The sequence below is a fragment of the Drosophila obscura genome, unplaced genomic scaffold, assembly GCF_018151105.1.
Source record: "Drosophila obscura isolate BZ-5 IFL unplaced genomic scaffold, ASM1815110v1 contig_192, whole genome shotgun sequence".
Lineage (NCBI taxonomy): Eukaryota > Metazoa > Arthropoda > Insecta > Diptera > Drosophilidae > Drosophila > Drosophila obscura.
This window is the reverse complement of record NW_024542781.1, coordinates 2,560,121-2,581,424: the sequence shown is the minus strand read 5'-3', so window position 1 is coordinate 2,581,424 and position 21,304 is coordinate 2,560,121. Positions and strand designations below refer to the sequence as shown.

Genomic DNA, 21,304 nt, shown 5'->3' with positions numbered 1-21,304 from the left:
ATAACCGAGAACACTGTGACACATAAGGCACTAGCAAACAATAGATTTGCGATACTTAGTGTCCCAAATGAAGATGAGATCGCCCAAACACCCAAGGCCAACAAATTGAGACCGTCACCTATTTATGTTCGACAGGCAAATTGTGCTGAACTGAATAAAATTGGCGCAAACATATTCTATGTCACGTCCATAAAAAGGGGTAACATAAATGAAACAAAAATACAAGTCAATCACGAACAAAACTATCGATCAGTTGCGAAATACCTCGAAAATGAAAAAATGAATTCCTACACCTATGTATGTACATAGTATATAGTACAAACCAACTTAAAAGAAGCAAAGGATTACAAGTGGTTATCAAAGGAATCGAACCAACAGTCCCAATCAATGAGATAATAGAGGGACTTACCGATAAGGGCTTCGAAGTCAAAATGGCTATGAACATAATAAATAGAAATAAAATTCCCCAGCCAATGTTCAAAGTAGAACTGACACCTGAAAGTATGCATATAAGTAAAAATTAAGTTCACCCAATATACAAGCTTCAATATCTACTGCACCGTAGGATCACCGTTGAGAAACCACACAACGAAATGGACCGGTCCAATGCACAAATTGCCAGGAATATGGACACACGAAAACCTATTGCACTCTACGGGCAGTCTGCGTTGCCTGTGGTGATGTTCATCTCACTGAGGCCTGCCCCGTAAATAAGGAGGACCCATCTGCCAAAAAATGTAGCAACTGTGGGGGAAACCATACTGCCAACTATAGAGGTTGTCCTGTCTATAAAGAATTGAAAAATCGCCTAAACCAACAAATAACTGAAGCTCGAAACCCGGTCGTCCGACAAAACTTACCATATATACCATCAACTACGACTCCAGGAGTTTCTTTTGCTCAGGCGTTAAGTTACAACAACGGGTCGTACGCCTCAGTCTCTAAGCCGACACTTCAACCAACCACAGCTGGAATAATGCAGCATCAGTCATCAAATCAGATCCCAGAAATCTCTGCCCGACATACCCCTGCTAATCCATCCCAATTGCCTGGTGGAATTGATTCAATACTGGTAACTATAACAAACACAATGGTAGCAATACAACAAACGATGCAGGAGCTTATGCGCAACCAAAATCTCCTCCTGGAGCTCCTATTCAAACAGAAATCTTTTTGAATGGCCTGTCTGTCGCAGCACAAATGCGAGCTCTTACAGTTCCTCGCTCAACACGACATTGACGCCATGCTCATATCAGAGACTCACCTAACAAATAAAAACTATTTTCACCTCGATGGCTATAACTTCTATGCGAAAAATCATACCGATGGTAAGGCACATGGAGGTACTGGCGTTCTGATCAAGAATCGCATTAGGCATTATCCATTGCCTTCATTTGCTACACCTTATCTACAGGCAACAGCAATTCATATTGAAATTCAGAGCGGCTACCTAAACCTAGCCGCAGTATACTGCCCACCACGCTTCTGCATTTCAGAAACAGAATTTGTAACATTCTTAGACCCACTAGGTGACCGATTTATAGCAGCTGGTGACTACAATGCCAAGCACACCCATTGGGGATCTAGACTTACCAACCCGAAAGGAAGACAACTATATAACGCTATAATAACCCTATATTAGCTAGGAACGTACTCTAAGTAATTAGTGTAATTAATTAAATAGATATATTAGGCTAAGATTTGTATACTTGTCGTAAGTCTCTAATAGGGAAGATTCGATAAATAAAATCCCGTAATAAAAAAAAAAAGAGAGAGAGTCCAAGCGTGGAATCTGCCGCAATCAATATACTCGCACCAATTTCCAGAATGCTTTTTACCTGTTCTACCTGAAGCTGACGCAATTTTGGAGTCATTTTCAAACAGGCACTTGCTTATCAGCTGTGAAGTATTTCTATCTTAATATTTAGAAGGTTGGGCCAACTAAACAAGAGAACCCCGAGAAAACACAGCGGCACAACAATTTCCAATTAAGACAATTATAAACGGATATGTATGTGGCTGTTGTCTGCTAATTACCGATGCTCTTGCTTTTTTCGATCTGTGTAAATTGGAGCTTTCTCACCTGTTGTTCTGGTTGCTGTTGCCATGGGACAGGTCTTCCCCATTCATAAAAATGTGCACCATGGGGCAACAGAGCGTAAAATTACGTCAGCCAATGTATAAAAGGGGGCACAAGAGAAATGGCAAAAACAGATGCGCAGCGAGAGAAAGAGAGAATGTGAGAGAAATGCTGTCGCCAGCATAAAATCCTTGAGGCAAAGTGTGTTTATATAAAGGTGAGGCATTTCCATTGGGAGTACTCAAAGTTTGGTAGAAAAAATTCACACTGTATTTTTGATAAAAGAAAACCAGAAGTCCGATAAAACTGTTTCGTTTAATAATTATATGATGTAGCAAAACTAGCACATACTATGTACACAGCCTTCTCAGGCCACATACAGAGGAGCGAGAGAGAGGCCACCTCACCTTATATAGTTTCCCTTGGTAATCGTCAAATAATGTACATGTATGTACATACATACATACATGCACAAGTACGAAACCACAAAAAGCCGGTTCAAGTGTTAATAAATCGCAAAAGAAAATGTTTTCACATTACTATATACTTTTACACAGCAATAAAGTCAATGAAGACACAGAGAGAGAGAGAGAGAGAGAGAGGCGAGTGAGTGAGAAGTGGGGTCGAAACTGGGGAGCATGCATCCAACTGCGTGGCATTGTTTGAGCGCGGAAAAACGACGCATTCAATATTAACCGTTGGACAAAACGGATGGGGACGCGCGCTGTGCGAGAGACTGTTGTTGTTATTGCGAAACTCGAAAAGAGCGGGACAAAATGTTAATGTTTAATTCTACGCATCGTCGGCTCGGGTAAACAAAACGGAAAGAAAATGCTGATAAAAAAGAATAATAATAAACAATTGGTGCAAAAGTTGAACGGAAACTGATAAGTGCGCGCTGAGCCGAAAGAGATTGGAGTATTCAACCATTAACTTAACTGTGAAAGTGGCCACAAATGTACAGGTAATGCACAGCTGCATTGGATCAGATATTCATCCTCTCCGAATTTGTGTCAGTGTGCCAAAAGGTTTCATCATGTCTCCCTGACAGATAGAATAGAGGTCTCGGTCGCGTATTGCACACTCTTACACATGTATTTATGTACTAAATAACAGAGATGTATATAAATTTGTGAATACATACATATATGTATGTATGTATGTACAGCTCTGGTACGTTGAAAGCTTTCATTGTCAGCACGTGCATATACATACATACATACATATGTATGTATGTTGTACATATTTACTTTTACAACTCTCGGGCATGATGTTGTTATTTTGCTTGTGTGCGTTTTGTTGTTGTGTCCTCCTTTGTACTCTGACTACCTACCGCGCAATCTCTCTGTTATCTGATGTTTGTCCCCCCCTCCAAAGTGTATTAATACAAGGTGCGGCTATCCCGTCTTCAAGTCTCAGTCTCGCTTGAAAAAGGAATCACAAAAAAAATTATTTTCAATAAAAATCTCACAAAGATACTAGGAAAAGAATATCTTCGTACCTGCTTCCTGATCTTTATATTTATTTTAATTTTTGTATGATACATACAATATGTACCTTGAACTGCAGCTTGAACTCAAACGAGAGCTCTCCGAACATGCATCACATTTTATATTTACACCCTGGATTATTCCACCCCACACTCCCACTCCCTCTAGGAAGGGCTCTCCACAGTGATTTTTGTTATTGTTTTAATTTTATAATTCGTGCAAGTGTATGCGTAAACACATATAGTTTAATTTATTGCCTACACACTGTGCATGCAAGTTGTTGATGCAATTTGTGAGAATCGACCATGAAAATAAATGGGATTCGAATTAATTGAAATACATAAGCGAAATAGCAATTAATACTTTACACACATACATACATATATACATATTTAAATGTGTATGTATAAGGTTATGCACAAATTGTAGTAAAAAATTTAAGAGATCTCAGATAAGTTAATTACGAATTTCAGGATACCTCACTTGGCCGACACTTTGTTGATAAAATTCTCTCACAGCTGGAATCTCCATTTCATGGACAGCCAGCTTCCCCGAAGTGTCACACGCCCAAGGTCATTGCACAAAGCCCTGGCCGGCTGGCAGCTCAATGAAAACCGATTATTAATCCAAATGAAATTTTCATTATTTTCTTTTGTGGATTGCATTTTGTTCAGTCGGCATCTGGTTTCTTTTTTCCCACTCTGTCAAAAGAGGTTGTACAATCTTCAACCACTCGTACACACTATGTACACACTTACAGCAGTACTGCATGCTTACATACATATTTATGTATGTACGTATACGCTTACAAAAGCTTTACATAATATTTAGGGCCTGTCACGTTTCACATTGATATTAATAGGTTTAAACAATTATTTAGACCCATCGACGAGTCATTTCAGTTCGCCCTTTTTGGCACGTGCCGTGTGCATTCCCCAGATGAAAATGTATAAAAAGCTATTTTAATTTTATAGCCTCCTCCACTTTAATTTATGCTCACTTGACAGCTAACCCATTTAAAAGCAAAATATTTCAATTATAAAACCAATTCAAGGTTGTCAAGCATTTAAGTGCAGAGATATGAAATGCAATCAAAACGTTTATTTACGGGATATGGCAAGAGAAATAAATATGAGCTAAATATAGGCTCAAGTAAATATTTCAAACAAACAGAAGAGAGTCTGTAGAAGGAAGCTCATTTGTAGCATTATTTAACAATTATTTTTTCAGTTGTGAGAGCAAACTTCCTCTTAAAGAACTTATTTGCGCCAAGATCTTTAAGTGTTGACCGCAAACATTAGTAAAGTTCAAGAAGATAGATTGTATTTTGTTTGAGTATACTCGTATATTAAGTAAGAGAGAACCAAAAGAAGAGAGCAACACGTGTGGTCCCACAATAAATCCTACCAAAAATGAGACAAATACTCGTACCCACACCACACTGACGGAACACAGAATGAAAATGCGCAAAAGACAAAAATCGAATTAAGCGAAATTAGGCCAAATGTGTTAATTTTTAAAGATATGTTTGTGTATGGAGGAGAGAACTGGAGGCCTCAAATGTTGTTTACCTTACGTGTTGTTGTCCTACCCGAATGTCTGGCAAACACTTTTATCTATCATCTGGCTTCAGTTCATAATTTCTTATCGCTCGCCTAGACCCTGCAACAAAATAGTTTCAAGGGGGCAGCATTTTGCAACTCTACGTGGTATCTGGGGGCCATTGCTTATCAAAAGCCTCTCCTTCTCAGACGCAGTCATAATGAACTCTTATCAGGTTTAGCGATGATAAGAAAAGGCAACAACTGAACGACTGTAAATTACACACTCGAGTTTTGTTCGCTCTAATAGGTGATTTATCAATAATATTCAGCAGCCGGCTTGTCCGGTGGTTCCCTCCACAACCCCTTCATATTTAATAGCCACCCGGTGGGCTTTATTCGAGGGGGAATTAAATGTTTTAAATTTTATTATGTGTAATAAAATAAAATATATTTTTAATTGTTTTGCCAGAAGTGCAAGTCCACAAGTAGCGTGGCTTATTTAATTCTCAAGTGGCTTCAAATTAATTGTATAATTTCCAAAATAAAGTAAAAAAAATACTTCAGACATGTGGAGAGGCATTTAATTCGATTACGATGGCATTTTTAAGGGGCTTGCTTTACGTGAGAATAGTCTTTAATACTTAGTAAGTACCTTATGGAGAGAGAGTGGCATTAATTCCATTCATTCAGCTTGCTGTCAATCTTAATTGTGTTCATTTGCTGTGAGATGAAATTCAAGTGATACCAACAAGCAAATGATATAAGAAAGAAGGAAAATGTAGACAGCTGCACGTAAAACCCCCCAATACCAACCAACCCCAATCCAAAGGCCAATCCATGGAGTATTCGTGTCTGTCTATGGTTTCGTGTGCTTTGTGGACTTTTGACGAGCTCTGCTCCAGAGCCTCCGTCCACATATGAGCACACAGATACTTTTATACCCACCATACATGTATATACATACATACATGTGTGCGAGTACATGCCATATCTTTTGTACTTAAGCATTTTGTTGTGTATACAGAAAACGGAGCACAGAATTTTAGGCTAGCGCCTGTTACCGAATCATGCACCGAAAACAAATTGATATTAGCCATAATCTGGCCTTCCACCTGCCTCGTTTCTCCACCCCACACGCATCGAGAAAAGACACTATCAAACACTTTTATATAAACAATACAAGAATGAAAAAAAAAAACCTGGGATAACCTTGAACCGTTGGCAAAAAACTTTCTCAACGAAAAAAATTCAGTATCAAGGACCCAGAAATGTGTAGCGAGCAGATTCTCTTTTCGGAGCGTTTTTCATTTGCCAAAAAGAGACGAGGGGACACCATTGCGTGTACGTAACGAATGCGTAAGAAAGGTGGATGTACGAATGGGTATGGGTGGGTGTTCGTATCTGAGCATGTGCGTGTGCCGCCTGCGGATGTGCGTTAGGTTTTTGAACTTGTTTTTGTTTGGTAATTTTCCATCCAGCCAGCCTGTTTTTGGGTCAATTTATTTATGCAAAATGCCAAACCAAACCCCAAGAAGAAGACATACATACCTCTATAAAGTTATAAATATAAAATACACAGGCTGGTATTTAGAAACAGCGTATAAAAACAGAAAGCTCGGAGATACATACCAGCACTCACACACACACACATAAAGAGAGAGGGAGAGAGAAGCATAGAGTGAAGGCGGCAATCAAAACAAAGTGTGCAAAATGTATACGATAAGCGATATAAAATAGCTAAAAATACAAACACAAAATTTAAACAAACATACATATGTACATACATATATCTTGACATATGCATACCCGAATATATCGTATAATGTACCATGAGCGTGCCTTGTTAATGGGCCAAATCACGATCCGACGGTGTGGCAGGCCGACACCTCGCATGCCCAAACATTCACATTCATATGCCGATGGTTTGTCCGTTCAAATTATGTGCTTAGTATAGGGCGACTGGCGATGTACAATAGTTAGCATAGATCGCTCCCACATTCAATATAAGCCCCTCATGCCTGTCATTTTGCGAAAGTAAGAGCTTGATAAAAATATGGTTTCATATAAGCAGAACAATGAATGCTCTTTAATAAAACAGTTCCATGAGTACTATACGTAACACTTTATGGGATTTTATCGTTCAAAAGGGCTGAATAGTTCGAAAGAAATATGTCCGTTTGCTTATTCACAGGCTAGTGGAACAGTGTTATACATATGTATATACATATGTATGATTGCACTTAAATACACGTATACATATGCATGTAAATTCTTATAAATAAATTAAAGGAATTCTTTACAGCAATGGTGAATTAATCTTATTTTAAATAGATTCAAAATATTTCTACAAGAAAAACAGAACTATCACTGACTGTTCAAGACAAGATCTTCGAGAGAAATCATTTAACGCATGAGAAGCGCACAGATTGGCATTTCTGTAGTTCATACAACTTTATGGATAAAATCGTACTTATAGTACTACGAAATCCATCAGCTTTGAACTTATCTAATCTGTGTAAATGGCTGTTACAATTTCCCTATCAGCTGTGGGGTTTTGTTGCCAGGCAGAGACAGATAGAGAGGGAGAACTAAATGATTTATTCCTCATAAACAAGGAAAATCCAGGAAAACCAATAATTAAATGAATATAGAAATGTTTACCAGCAGTACCATATATCAGTTCAAGTGATTTGTTTTGTGTCTGGCTGGATCTTTACGATCCATGTGGATTGCATGATTGGCAAGTTTTAAAAATCAATCCACAATCGAATCTTAATTTGAGGCATTTATATATTAATAATTATTAAATGCCCCCCAATTTATGATCGATCCTTCAGGTGAATGGGATTTCTTTTTGCGTGTCGATTTGCTATGCCGAGTCATTATATGATCGACTATTATTTAGCGTTTATAAGGTATATAAATATTTGACTTTATTTAATTGTTAGATTATTTATGGATCGTGTTACCTTTACCTTTAATACGAAAACCGAAAGAACCCAAAGGCCGGTTCCCCCCATCGATAGAGTGCAACCTACTGAGAGGGAGAGAGAGAGTGAGAGTGGGAGAGTGAGAGAATACTTGGGAGAGCAGCAACAATTTGAAAAGACGTTCCTCCTATTCATAGCTACGAGTGTATAGCTCTCTGTAGATAAGTCTTGAGAGTCGTCAGACACAGAGCGTCATAAATATTTATTTAATTTTTTTTTCATACAATAATTTTTGCTGTGCCTCTGGGGGATTCTTCCTCTTCTCCGTCTGGGGCGTTGGAAATGTTTTCGGTTTTCGCGCTGGCCGGCGATTTAGTTCCCTGCGGATCGCGGAACTATTTAGTCGCAGTAGACGACGAGAAGCGACCAGCAAATATAAAAGAAATAATACAGGCAGAAAACTCCACCCACACACACACCTTTCCGATTGATCAAGTAAGCTTCGCGTTAAATAATGTGACAATTACACATAGACAGTACCATTGTACAATAAACACATTAGGCAACAATGTTCAAAATTATTTTATAAACCAAACTCTATTCTCTTTTTTGACCAGAACTCACAACGTAGACTCTCGGTGGACAGGTCGAGCCGGTGACCGGCGAGCTATGTAACAGAGAGACCACCGCGCGTGGAGAGACAGAGAGGAGCGGGGAGCCTGCATGTCCCAAGGAAGAAGCATGTCCAACTAGCAGCGTAATCAGACAAAGGAGCGGATCATAACACAGAGCACCAAACAGAACACAACCAGAAGACAATTTGGAACCCACAGAAAATAGGTTTAACGGATCGGGGGGGACATGGCTCACTATAGTGGACATCAGCAGGCAGCGGCGGGGGCAGTGCCCGCTTCCTTTAAAGATCTCTTCACCAACGGGCCGCTGGGTTCCGCAGAGGAGGATGGGACCTACAATAACAACAACAACAACAATGGAAACGAAGGCAATAATGAGCAGGAGAACCACCAGAACAATGCCAACAACAATGAGCAGCAAGGAGCTGAGTGCTGGGTCTTTGGATACGGCTCCCTCTGCTGGCATCCTGGCTTCACCTTCAGCAAGTGCATCACGGGCTATGTCCGAGGATTCGTGCGCCGCTTCTGGCAGGGAAATGCCACACACCGCGGCACAGAAGAAAAGGTGAGTCCCAACCCTGGAATGGGTCTGAATCTATTAGCTATTTATTTACACTTGTCTGGCTGCCACTGAAGCAATCTAAATATTATATTATTACGGCTATTATTTGCTAAATGTGGTGGTGCTGAAACACAGCTTTCGTTATCTATTTGTCGCGTGTTATCAGCCTTTGTCGGGCCTGGGGCGGGCTAATGGCAAACAAACAAGTCAAATTAACATATGCCAGTCGGGCAGCCAGCCATCAATGCGACAGTACTCATACCATAGCAAAGCGATTCCCCATTAAGATACAGATTGGGTATCCATTAGCATAACTGATTTGCTTGCTCAACAAGTCGCGGGGCGGAGCGGGACAAGCCCCTTGCAATATTGATATCTACAAAAGGGAGGGAAGGTGAAACACGTTTCGGTTTGAACATGTTTTAGCATGATATTTAAGGTAACATTCCTTAATACATTTGGAACAAATTGAGTTGCAATTTGTTATGGAACGTAGAATAGAATTTGAAGGTATTGGAATGTGTTCAATCAGTTGAAGCTCTCCCCTCTTAACCGATTCCCTTAGTAAACAATTCTAAGAACAAACAATTGTCCATCACAAAAAACACTTTAGAATAGTATAAGAGTCCCTCAATATAGGGTTTTACGCAACGCCCCAGTAGAAAATAATTACCACCCATCTGTGTCACTCCTAAGACAAAGACACCAAAGGCGAAAATAAGTCAAGGTCTGCCTTTAATATTTTTTATATACAATATACAGAAAAAGTAAGCAGAACGTGCACTCAGTGTATAGGCGAGCGGCCGTGGAGCCTTTGTGAGGGCGATAAATGCAATCCATATATGTACATATAAGAAAATACAAATAAAATGCATTTGCAATATGTACTTACGAGTATGATGATGGATAAATATTTTTCTCTCTTTGTGTTTTACAGCCTGGGCGTGTAGCGACCCTATTGAAGGACAAAGAGGTAAGTAAACTTGAATGTACAACTCATAAATTACTGGAAAAAAAAGTGTATTCGCCGTCCAAATTTCCCAATGTAAGCCCCATTCTGTGTAGGCGACACTCCAGCGTTGTCGCATGGAGGCCAACCAACTCGTCCATATCTTAGGTGAAAAACTCTGGCAGATTTCCGCAGACAACCGAGCGTAATAATTCGAGATCCTTGCGGATCCTTCTTCATCATATGCAAGGCGAAATTCCGCGGAATATAGGTGAATGCGTGCCTGCCCAGGTAGGAACCTGAAAGCCGACAGCACATGCAATTTTACACCTTGATACTTTCTATCCTAGGCCCGGGGACTTTACCCAGGGCATTGATCGAGAGTTACCAGGAACTCGTTTGTGACCCCGAGAGACAAGCATGAAAAACTCAAACCGGCTCATAGAACTACAGAAAGAGCGCTATATATACGCGACTGCTGACGAAAAAAGACTTGGGAATTATAAAATTAGAAAATCCACAAAAAGCAAAACTGGTTCAAATCACTCTAGGGACAAGGCGGAAATCTTATCTATTATTAGATTATTTTTATATATAGGTTTTGATCTTTTTTTTAAGTGTTCTTTTTATTTTCAATTGCAGGGTATTACATGGGGCTGTGCTTACAGAGTATCAGGCAACACGGCCCTCGAGTATCTCAAGCAGCGTGAATGCACATTAGGTATGTGACTATCAGAACTCTAATAACTGCTGTCTGATTCCGAGCTAACCATGACTCCAATCCTCCTCAGGTGGCTATGCAACACTCGAGGCAAAGTTCTTCCCCCGCGTTGCCTCCCAGGACACACCCTTTAGTGGCGAGGCTGTCGAGGTGCTGGTGTATGTGGCCACGCCGGAGAACCACCATTGGTTGGGCGAGGCGCCGCTGCCGGAGATTGCCCACCAGATTGCCACCTGTCGCGGTCCGAGCGGCCACAATGCCGAGTACCTGCTGCGACTGGCTATTTTCATGCACGAGGAGATACCCGGCGTGCGGGATGATCATTTGTTCGAGCTGGAGCGTCTGGTGCTCGACGAGCTCTACCGCCAAGAAATACCTCTGTCGTCGGTGATGGGCCGCAATCCGGATAGGATACGACGCGACTCCCACGAGGATATTCGCCGCCAGCCCTCCTTCGAGTTCACGTCGCGCGTGCCTGAGACGAAACTCCGCTGCTTGAACATTTGATTGTGGGCACAGTGGCGGGCGGCGGTAGGTGTCGCCACGTCCGCCTCCACCAGGCAGCAGCTAGTGATATGCATGCGGCGGCGATTATTGCTATAGAAGATTCCAAATTGATGATCGACATTTAGCACCCTAGAAACCAGAGTCTACCACTAAATTCGCTGTATTCTTACAATTGTAAATAACCCATAAGGATAAGAACTAGCTTTAAGCAACAACTCCTCGATAAGTGATCTGATCTAGAAACTAAGCGTAGGCTTACTCTAGTCCGTAAGTTGTGTCCCCAACGCACAAGAGCCAACATTTTTACACGCGAAACTTTCAGGGAGATTAAAAAGAATGAAACAATAGTCCGAAAGTTAATAAACCAAAACGAAATGAACACTAACAATGACTTTAGATGGGTTTTAATTAAATACAAAGGCATTTACGCAAATGGAAATCAAGATCGAGCGAAACTCTAATGCAAACTTAAGCCTAATTGGTGAGAATTTCAGCTGCACGATTCTCCATCAGCTTCTCCATGCTCGTGATGGATCCCATCCAGGAGTCCAGGGTGCTCGCCATGCCGACGATCTGGTTGCGGTTCAGGACGCGCGGTTGCACCCACGACATGTTCACGACACCAGCAACCTGATCGATTTCGCCGCGCACCAGATCCAGGGCCAGGGCTTTCATGATCAGCAGCTCCACTTCCTTGGCCGGCAGTTTGGTCTCATGGGCAATGTCCGTAAAGGAAATGGCTCGCTGGATGGCCGAGCGTTTGAATGTCATCTCCATGAGGCAGAGCAGGGAGATCTTCTGGCGCAGCTTGACCTCCTGGGCAGCCAGATCGGGAATCTTTGACCAGATCTTCTTCATGTCATTGAATCTGTGGAGTACAAAGATTAGCTACTAGCCTGTGGAAGATGATACTCTACGTACTTGTTAATATCGCCCGTGTTAAATGCCTTGAGCAGATCCACCAGCCACACGTTGTCAGTGCCCTGCAGCGACTCCAGAATGGGATGTGCCAACAGCTCGCCAATGTTATAGACGCCATCGCCGAGCAGGGCAGCCAGTCCCAGGAAGAATGCCTGCTGTGCCCATTGGTCGCGTGGGTAGTCGTCCAGCGAGCAGCCCAGGAACTGCAGGCCGCATCGGTAGTAGTCGCTGTGCTTGCCCACACGGCGATAGTACTGCGAGGCGAGCATGTAGTATTTGCCGTGAACGGGCGTCACATTGCCGGCCTCCTCCAAGACATCGCGCAACTCCTCGATGATCTTCTTGGTGGAGTTCAGATCGTTCAGATTTGTGAGATATAGGTTGCCCTGCATGACCTGCAGGTACCACACAGCCTCATCGCAAATCTTGACTTTGTCCTTAATTTTCTCCAGGAATTCGATGGCCTCTGCCTTGTCGCTAATATTGTCCACGACTACTTCAAGAATTTGGATCAAACCGTATGGGTTTATTCTGTAAATCAAGAAATTTCAATGTGATTCTGCAATTGTGCCAAGTCATGGCGGGACTCACTTTGTTTCAAACGTTGAAATGAAGTTCTGGTAGAGCTGCAGCAGCGCCGATTCGTCTTGCAACGATTCATGGCGCACGAATGTCACCAGCTTGATGGTCAGCTCGTTCCACAACCTGCAAATTTTCAAATTAAAGCAAAACTTTCGGGGTCTATCATTTGTAATGCCTACTTTTCATTATGAAGCTCCTCGATTAGGGTCCACTCGGCAGCGAGGTCTTTGTTTGTGGTCTTCTTCTGTAAAGCCAAGTAAGCGGTTACGGTCGCCTGTGTGTTGGCCATTTTCGTTGCTTTTATTCAGGATTAAAATGTGTTTTTTTTTTAACTACAAAAATTGCAATTCACAAGTAAATAGAGGTGTCAAACCATCGAGTGCACTATCGATAGTATCGATGTTTTGCTGCTATCCGCTACTATCGACGGTTTTGCGACTATCATGATAGTATCGAGCTACAGTTGTTGCGCTTTTGATATGTTTGGATTGGCTGCTCAAAAATACGAAGACAAATTTGTAAACAAATCGACAAATTCTTAAAAGGTTTCAATGGTTTTTTAATAATTATTTGAGCCCGATAGCATCGACAGTTTTTTTCAAAACATTCAAAACTATCGATGGCTCAACTATCAATCGTTTGACAGCTCTAGTTTCCGAAGGACAGACAGACCCACAGAAATATAGCCAAATATACCAAGCCATTATCAAAATATACCGTAAAAATATTGACGTACACGACAAGACGTTGAAATTCCTCGATTTTGATATTCCGTTTAATATTACTAGCTAGTTGGCCCTCTCAGTCCTAGGCAAATAATTTTATTCAGTTCCCCCATAAATTTTGATCAGGATTGGCTAGTTTTCAACCCTTCAATGGAACTTCAATATGGTTCAAACAAAACGGACAAAGCATAAAACGTAAAGTTGACTAAATGTGACGCATTGTTGCTGGTCAACCAAGTTCTCTATGCGTATGGCTGTCATACCAATTCCTTTAATGGAGTTAAATTTGTTGTTCCAAGCTCCATGGAACATTAATAATGATTTGATCCTAGATTGACATGTTTTTTACCTATTAATGCATATGTTTTGTGTTTTATATATACATTTATGCCGGTTCTGAAACTTATTATTGGTACTCGAGAGCTGCAAAATTTCATTAATATCTTTAAAACAGAGACTGTGTAGTTTCTGCATTAAATGGAGCCTGAAATTAAAAACAATATCTCATGTCCATAATATCCATTTTCCCAAGGTATTCAGATTTGTTGCTCATTTCGTGAGTTGCACAACAATAACTGCATATTAATTTCCCCATGTTGCTGAAATTTTTCCTGTACAAATCAAATGTATCTTACGGGAACGAAACCGTATGGAACTTCGCAACAATGAATATACATTCCATGTTCCCGTTAGGAACATGTGGCTCACACCACGAAAAAGAGCGAATGTCACCACGAAAAGCGCTCTCTTCACCACGGAAAGGAGCAATATTGAAACACCACTATGAGGCGAAGGCAGTATTTTGGACCTTAAAATAAAAACATTGGAACTTATTAAATAATATACCGTAAATATACTGACGGACACGACAAGATGCGTAGATATTCTTTGATTTTGATATTCGGCTTAATATTACTAGCTAGCTAGGACTCTCAGCACTCAACACATAATTTTATTTGAAAGATACATACATTTTCTATCGTTCATTGGAGCAAATTAAGCAATTTTATTGTAAAACCCTATATAAATCATGCATTGTTTTTTTGGTTTCAGTATTTTTCATGGCATGGCATATAAATGGTACAATTTGAGCAGTTGTAAAATCACAGCGAAAGTACCCCTACTGACAGCTGTTTTTCGTTTACACAGATTTTCTCGCGCAAAAATAAATTTGCAACAAAATATTTTCGCACCGATTAAATTTGTGCGAAAATGAACGAAATTAAGGAAGTGGTTGTTGTTGTTAAATGGAGCGGCAAGGAGTACCCGGTGGACTTGACCGACCAGGACACCGTTGAAGTGCTGCGTCATGAGATCTTCCGCAAAACACAAGTGCGCCCGGAGCGGCAGAAGCTATTGAATTTGAAGTACAAAGGTAATTGCCATTTACCATTCCAAAGACACTCGTCTACACTCTGATTTTGCAGGCAAAACCGCCGCGGACAATGTAAAGATAAGTGCCCTGGAGCTGAAGCCGAATTTCAAGCTGATGATGGTCGGCTCGAAGGAGGCGGACATTGAGGATGCTTGCCGCCTGCCCGAGGACGTGGGCGAGGTGGTGGACGACTTCGATGATGCCGAGGAGCGCGAAGAGTCCGTGGAAAATTCGGCAGTGTATCTGGCCAAGGTGCAGCGCCGCGTGCGTGACTACAAGATAAAGGAGCTCTCGCCGCCACGCGAGGGCAAGAAACTGCTCGTCCTGGACATAGACTATACGCTTTTCGATCACCGCTCGCCGGCGGAAACAGGCACAGAACTGATGCGTCCGTACTTGCACGAGTTTCTCACATCCGCCTATGCGGACTACGATATAGTGATCTGGTCGGCCACCAGCATGCGCTGGATTGAGGAGAAGATGCGTCTGCTGGGAGTGGCCAACAATGAGAGCTATAAAATTATGTTCTACCTCGACTCGAATGCGATGATCTCGGTCCACGTGCAGGAGCGCGGTGTGGTGGACGTGAAGCCCCTGGGCGTCATCTGGGCCCTTTACAAGCAGTATAGCGCCAGCAACACCATTATGTTTGACGACATTCGCCGCAACTTCCTAATGAATCCCAAGTCGGGCCTCAAGATACGCCCCTTCCGTCAGGCCCATCTCAATCGGGCCACGGACACCGAGCTGCTGAAGCTCTCGGAATACTTGCGCAAGATAGCCCTTCACTGCAAGGACTTTAATTCGCTCAACCATCGCAAGTGGGAGAGCTACCATCCAAAAAAGAACTCCTGAACAGTCGCCTGAACATTTGTCTCAGTTTTCCGCTTCGATTGTATGTAAGATTCGCATTAGTTTATTAAATTAAGATGCATTTTGTACGCGTCCCAGACAATTATAGTGTGTATCCGCCCTGGTCCGCCCAGTGGACGCGTCTAGCCTCTAGGTATTCCTCGTGCAGTCGCCGGCGCTCCTCCTCCAGCTTGGCCAGGCGCCTGTACCGCTGCAGCACCATGCCGCAGCCAAAGAGCATAGCTACCTGGCAGATGAGCCAGAAAATGAACAGCGCTATTAGCAGGCTCTGATTCATGCACACGTTATCCAGATGCAGCTGGTCGTCGATGCCAGCAATCAGCAGCACGCCGCGCTCCCCGTACAAGTAGCTGTTGGCGTTGGTCTGGTCCGGACCGTGAACGCGAAGATTGTAGTTGAGCGGCAGCTCCACCTGCGCACTCGTGTTGCCCATGGAAGGAGTAGTCGTGTTGGTGGTCGAATCGGGCAGCACATCCACAACTGTCGAGATATACACGGGATTCTGCACTCTGCGCTGCTCTAGCTGCCGCTCCGGCTGCTCCACCTGGCGCTTGTGACGATGCCAGGCGTCACTGTTGTGGCCCACACAGTTGCGGGGGGAGCAACGGTCCACGCAGAAGCGGATCTTCACATCAAAGTTGACGTTGGCGGTGCCGGAGAACTTGAACGCATGGAAGCGGGCTCGCAGCATGCTCCTGGAGTGTGTGCGGACGCGCTCTAGTCCCGGGAAGACACTGGCATCGGTGGGACAGCCGCGTTCATCGATCAGCAGCACGTAGTTTTTGTTATCCTGCGTTTTGGCCACCAGCGACGTTGCTCGGAAATCCGGCAGAGGCGCCAGCTGCAGCTCCAGATGTTTGGCCACCTGATGCGGGCTGTATTCGGCCACGATTTGCAGCTCCAGATTCTGGCCAATTTGCACATCGTTCGTTTCGTGCTGGTGCGAGAGGTCGACTATTTGCAGCGTGATCTTGGGATGCGGATGGGGTCCAGTGGTGCTGTTGTAGTGCACCACTCCCTCCTGGGGAAACATGCTGCGGGAATAGAAGCTTGACGAAAAGAGGATTGGGTGGACAAATGTGGTTGCTTACTGTTCGGCATATTCCAGCGAGGACTCCAGAGCAATGGCACTGGGTATGTGTTCCGAGGCATCCACACTGCTGTCCCGCACAGACACGCCCAGTGAGGCGGTGGCGTTGCTCTGGATGCAGCCGACCTTTATGAGTCTGTCGCCTTGGGTCTGCACACTCGGATTGTTCTGTATGACCACCAAGGCGGAGATGAATGTTCTGGAAAGAGTTAAGTTCTTGTATTGGGCAAATACTCCTATACTCGTAGATGTAGTGCTTGCCTCTGGAATGCCTGCGTCATTTCATAGGCCCGCAGGATTCCGCAGCGATTCTCTTTGACCTCGCTGCCAATTCGCAGCGTCAACAGGACACTGCCGTTGCCTGCTCCGCGTGCCAGGCAGTCCTTCGAGTGCATGCTGGCATAGATCTTGCCGGCAAACCAATCCTTTGGGTTGTACCTGATGCTCATCTCCTCCCTCGTGCAGAAGACTTGGACTTTTGGGGAAAAGAAAAAGTGTATTGGGGAGGAATTGGGAATATTTATGTATGTATGTGTGTACTCACCATCCAGGCACTTAACCCGTCGCATATAGACAGAGTTATCGCGTAGCTTCAGGCTGCGCGGACCCAGCGACACAATGTCCTCCGAGTGTAGGAGGCACTCGGAGAGGGTGAGCTGATTCACATAGTGGAAGGAGACCCCCTGGCAGTAGAATTTGGACTCGTGCGAGCACAGCGCCTGACACTGCAATACGAAAGGGTCATCAATCAATCATTCAGTTGCTCTCCCAATCGATTACAATCATAATGCGCGACAGTCGAACCACGACGAGCCCGGGCCAGCCCGGGACAGACACACCTCTTTCTGGGTTAGGCCCAAATATTTGGCTTCCGCGTAGATGAAACTGCTGTTGGCATAGAGCTCGTACGAGCAGTTGTCACTCTCTATGGCCCTCTCGTGGCACTGGTTCTCCATGTACTCCTCGTCGTAGGGCGCCGCCCGGAAGGCATCTGGCTGGATGGTCTTGTCCCTGTCGCTCAGCATGCACCGCCCCAGACGTGGCGAGGGACTGGAACCCACATCGTTGCGAAACCTGTGGGGTATATTGGAATATTGTCAAACGGTTCAGGTTAGAACCCCCCCAAATCGTATCTCTGGGTGATTTATGACTTCGCTTTGGGGCCCACAGCCAGCGATGATGTCATAATGCGGGGAAAAGCCTCTGGCAGCATGCATTAAAAATGCATAACAAAGGCAATTAATTTCACCAGAAACACCGACAATTACCGCTCACGATTGTTCCGATACGAGGGGGCGAACGAGGCCGAGAGGCATTTGAATTGGGTTTCGAAGAAACATCTCTCGGCGCACTCACGACGCGTGACCAGCCGCGGAATAGTCTTCTTGCTCTGAAACACCAGCGTGCTACCGGGAATTTTGGTCAGCGCCCACAGACGACCTTTGCACGCATCGGGAACTGCAAAGAATTGGAAGTTAACCAAGGTCGGGAACGCCCTCGTGTCCGGCAGTGAACAGCTTACCCCTCAGGCAAGTCTTTTCGTAGAACACGGCCTCGGCATCGGCCACCAGCGGCAGCTCCCCTGATATGGCCAGATAGCGGGAGGTGCGCTCAAAGTAGGAATACCCATAGCACTCGTCCGTGTCCAACAGATGCACATAGGCAATGCAGTCGGGATCCTCGTCGCAGATGCGCCAGCACATCTGACTGGCCGGTGGTTCCTGGTCTCCATTCTGATCTCCGCTGCGGCGATCCCAATCCGTATCTCCGCTGCGTCTATCCCGATCCTTGAACTTGCTGCCAGGGGGCGGTGCATAAATCAAATTTGCCTCGCCTAGATGATCGAGGGGCGGTCGGAAACCCACAATCTTCTGAAGCTGCATCTGATGCAGCGGACACTTGAGTAGCAGGGCAACTGTGGCGAGAGGGAAACGTTAAGAATTTGATGCCCGTTAAGGCGCTAAGTCTGTTATCGTATGTCCGAGGTATTCTGGAGGTATGTGCGAAGCATGTCTGAGATATGAGGCCACGCATGACTGGGAATCAAAACATTTTTCGAATTGCTGAGCAGTCATAATGTTTGCGTTTGTTGCATATCAATTACTACTTAGTTGCGGGAATGTCTGTACTTGGTACTATATAAATAAATATATGTACTATATGGAAACACCTCTATGAGTGTGCATCAATTAATGTGGAATCTTTATGCATAACTGAGCAATGAGAAAATCAATCAAGTACGAGTCTCTTGAGGCTTAAGCTAATACTTTATACTAAAGTGAACTCCTAATAGTTGCCGATATAAAAATTGTTTAATAAATTGATGATGAATGATAGATGCTGCTGAGCATAGCAAGTAATTGATCCCATTAAAATTATAGATTCATTCCAAGATTCCAAGTTCCAAGGGGATATAGAGAAGATTTTTGATACAGGATAGCAAAACTTATACTTTTAGTGATAGCTCCAATATAGAAACCGATCAAAGATAATTACCGACTTTTTCTAAGATTTTTGGACACTATAAAAGTGGCTTTACTTGACAGCCTGTATAAGAACCACAGAGACATGATAATTAGTACTGAAACCTTGATCTAAATTGCAATAAATTGCCTCTAGTACGTCAAATCAAGGTATTTCCTTGTCTAGGTCATTATCTTACTCAAACTATTGTTAGCTTGTTCTCAGAACGTCTATGCAATATATAAATCTATATGTCTATAGCTAATAATAACAGCTGACATGCACATCTGCCGCAGTCTATTTGTATGTGTCTGGCTCTCCGCTTGTAAATTGATCTGTGTAGCTTTGGTTTTCGTTTTCCACTTGGCCATTGAATGCTAATTTCAAGTGCAAAACTGACTGGATTGATGCATCTTCACATGCATTCTCTCTCGCTCTCTCTCTCTCTCTCTCTCTCTATCTGGAATTACATCAGTTTTTAAACTTTTTGTAAAAATACCAAATGAAGTGCGTCAAAGCTGCCAATTAGCGATGGGCGGCTCCAGAGAGGAGGCGATGGAGGAGGAGTCTCTGTCCGAAATACTCGTATAACTTACCGCTGGAATGTGGATGCAGCATTAGGAATATCATGGCTATGGCTATTTTGCATAGCCACGGGGCTGTTAAAGCTGATTGAGGCATTGTTTTTTTGGTTGCGTTGTTGTTGTTAGAGTCGCTGCAGCATGTTCGTGTAATAAATAGTAATTGATTTTTGGTCAGAATTCATGGATACGCACGGCACAGATACACGGATACACGGATGCACAGATACACAGATACACAGATATTCTTTTTCGTTGGTTTGCCTTTGGTTGTTTGCGGGCTATGTTTGGCACAGTTTAGGACGTGTTTTCCGCCCAATCGCCTGCAGATTAAACCCTTTATGTATTTACATATGCAAACAGGCCAGGAGGCCAGGAAACCGTGTCCCGTTAAGCCGACCCATGAATTATAGATTTGCCCAATTTGTAGATGTGGGTCAGACGGGCATCGATGTGCTAATTATTCGCAAACACTTTCATCTATTCCATTCCCGTGCATTGTTTAGTTTTGTTGTTTTTTGCAAATATTGTTTGGCTTTGACTCTGGCCTTTGCCATTAGCCAAATGCACTTTGAATGCGGTTAGTGTTCGATTTTGTTTTATGAGTATTTAATTAGTTAAATATATTTATTTTTTGTTTGTAGCTGCACGTCTGACTCGCGCGGCATTCGAATTGCAAATAGCTCTGGCACTGATCTGGCGGTCTGAGTCGAGCGATCCCTTAGAGCGCCAGGTAGAGTCACACACACACAGCTCGAGAGAGAGACAGACTCATACTGATACACATCTACAGAAGCTGTGTATGCAAATGGCCGTAGAAGCGTAGAAGCGGGGGAATATAGCCAAATAGCCGATCGAGCGTCGACGTCGCGTCTAACCGAGCGTATGAGAAATTTCATGTCAACGTCGCGACGCTGAGATTGCTGATTAGATCGCTGGAGTGTATCCGAGCAGCCACCGAATTGCTCGCTGGCTCGATTTCAATGTGCAATAAACAAAACTATTTAACGCTCATGGAGCCAGAGGAGACGGGGCAAAGGGAGCGAGATGGCTGCCACATGCGTGCCTCCACCTCCATCTCGGGGGCGTACGGTTCAGGTAATGCCCCAGGCATGTATATGTACACATACGTATCTATCAAATACCCATCGCATCTAGCCATGCATGTTAGACTCGACTCCCCGTCTTTCCGTCTGTTTGCACAGTTGCGCCCAGCATCGTTTTGTTGCTGTATTCAATGGCACTTTTAACAGTTCAGTGGTTTTGGCGTTGACAA

The 21,304-nt window shown here is 43.6% G+C and overlaps 4 protein-coding genes across 5 annotated transcripts; 2 read left to right on the top strand and 2 right to left on the bottom strand.

Annotated features, from left to right (window-relative positions):
* The first annotated feature begins 2,790 nt into the window (after positions 1-2,790).
* LOC111065494 (glutathione-specific gamma-glutamylcyclotransferase 1) lies at positions 2,791-11,709 on the top strand. 2 transcript variants are annotated; one of them, XM_022353710.2, is made up of 5 exons: positions 2,791-3,044; positions 8,662-9,244; positions 10,179-10,214; positions 10,833-10,911; positions 10,982-11,709. In XM_022353710.2, the coding sequence occupies exons 2-5, from the start codon at positions 8,906-8,908 to the stop codon at positions 11,416-11,418; spliced, it is 891 nt and encodes a 296-aa protein (XP_022209402.1). In that variant the 5' UTR covers positions 2,791-3,044; positions 8,662-8,905; the 3' UTR covers positions 11,419-11,709. The 2 variants fall into 2 exon arrangements, with proteins under 2 accessions (XP_022209402.1, XP_022209401.1); XM_022353709.2 differs by lacking the exon at positions 2,791-3,044 and adding an exon at positions 8,426-8,539.
* Positions 11,710-11,806: 97 nt separating this feature from the next.
* Positions 11,807-13,304, bottom strand: LOC111065491 (26S proteasome non-ATPase regulatory subunit 13). The gene is made up of 4 exons (XM_022353704.2): positions 13,101-13,304; positions 12,931-13,044; positions 12,340-12,870; positions 11,807-12,286 (listed from the first exon to the last, which is right to left on the bottom strand). The coding sequence occupies exons 1-4, from the start codon at positions 13,208-13,210 to the stop codon at positions 11,893-11,895; spliced, it is 1,149 nt and encodes a 382-aa protein (XP_022209396.1). The 5' UTR covers positions 13,211-13,304; the 3' UTR covers positions 11,807-11,892.
* Positions 13,305-14,758: 1,454 nt separating this feature from the next.
* Positions 14,759-15,976, top strand: LOC111065609 (ubiquitin-like domain-containing CTD phosphatase 1). The gene is made up of 2 exons (XM_022353854.2): positions 14,759-15,021; positions 15,074-15,976. Exons 1-2 carry the CDS (start codon positions 14,859-14,861, stop codon positions 15,874-15,876), a joined length of 966 nt encoding a protein of 321 aa, XP_022209546.1. The 5' UTR covers positions 14,759-14,858; the 3' UTR covers positions 15,877-15,976.
* On the bottom strand, positions 15,888-20,703 carry LOC111065607. Its single transcript, XM_022353853.2, has 8 exons — positions 20,044-20,703; positions 18,507-18,899; positions 18,253-18,442; positions 17,824-18,058; positions 17,529-17,709; positions 17,246-17,459; positions 16,986-17,183; positions 15,888-16,928 (listed from the first exon to the last, which is right to left on the bottom strand). Exons 1-8 carry the CDS (start codon positions 20,126-20,128, stop codon positions 15,977-15,979), a joined length of 2,448 nt encoding a protein of 815 aa, XP_022209545.2. The 5' UTR covers positions 20,129-20,703; the 3' UTR covers positions 15,888-15,976.
* Positions 20,704-21,304: the final 601 nt, after the last annotated feature.

Bases quoted from the DNA above. Each gene is read 5' to 3' on its own strand.
- LOC111065609 (XM_022353854.2), top strand. From the start codon at position 14,859: ATGAACGAAATTAAGGAAGTGGTTGTTGTTGTTAAATGGAGCGGCAAG. The intron at 15,022-15,073 runs GTAATTGCCATT...CTGATTTTGCAG, and splicing joins ATTGAATTTGAAGTACAAAG to GCAAAACCGCCGCGGACAAT.
- LOC111065607 (XM_022353853.2), bottom strand. From the start codon at position 20,128: ATGCCTCAATCAGCTTTAACAGCCCCGTGGCTATGCAAAATAGCCATA. The intron at 18,443-18,506 runs GTAAGCTGTTCA...AATTCTTTGCAG, and splicing joins CGAAAAGACTTGCCTGAGGG to TTCCCGATGCGTGCAAAGGT. The intron at 17,184-17,245 runs GCAAGCACTACA...AACTCTTTCCAG, and splicing joins ATGACGCAGGCATTCCAGAG to AACATTCATCTCCGCCTTGG.
- LOC111065491 (XM_022353704.2), bottom strand. From the start codon at position 13,210: ATGGCCAACACACAGGCGACCGTAACCGCTTACTTGGCTTTACAGAAG. The intron at 13,045-13,100 runs GTAGGCATTACA...GAAAATTTGCAG, and splicing joins GAGGAGCTTCATAATGAAAA to GTTGTGGAACGAGCTGACCA. The intron at 12,287-12,339 runs GTACGTAGAGTA...TGTACTCCACAG, and splicing joins AACACGGGCGATATTAACAA to ATTCAATGACATGAAGAAGA.
- LOC111065494 (XM_022353710.2), top strand. From the start codon at position 8,906: ATGGCTCACTATAGTGGACATCAGCAGGCAGCGGCGGGGGCAGTGCCC. The intron at 9,245-10,178 runs GTGAGTCCCAAC...TGTGTTTTACAG, and splicing joins ACCGCGGCACAGAAGAAAAG to CCTGGGCGTGTAGCGACCCT. The intron at 10,215-10,832 runs GTAAGTAAACTT...TTTCAATTGCAG, and splicing joins CCCTATTGAAGGACAAAGAG to GGTATTACATGGGGCTGTGC.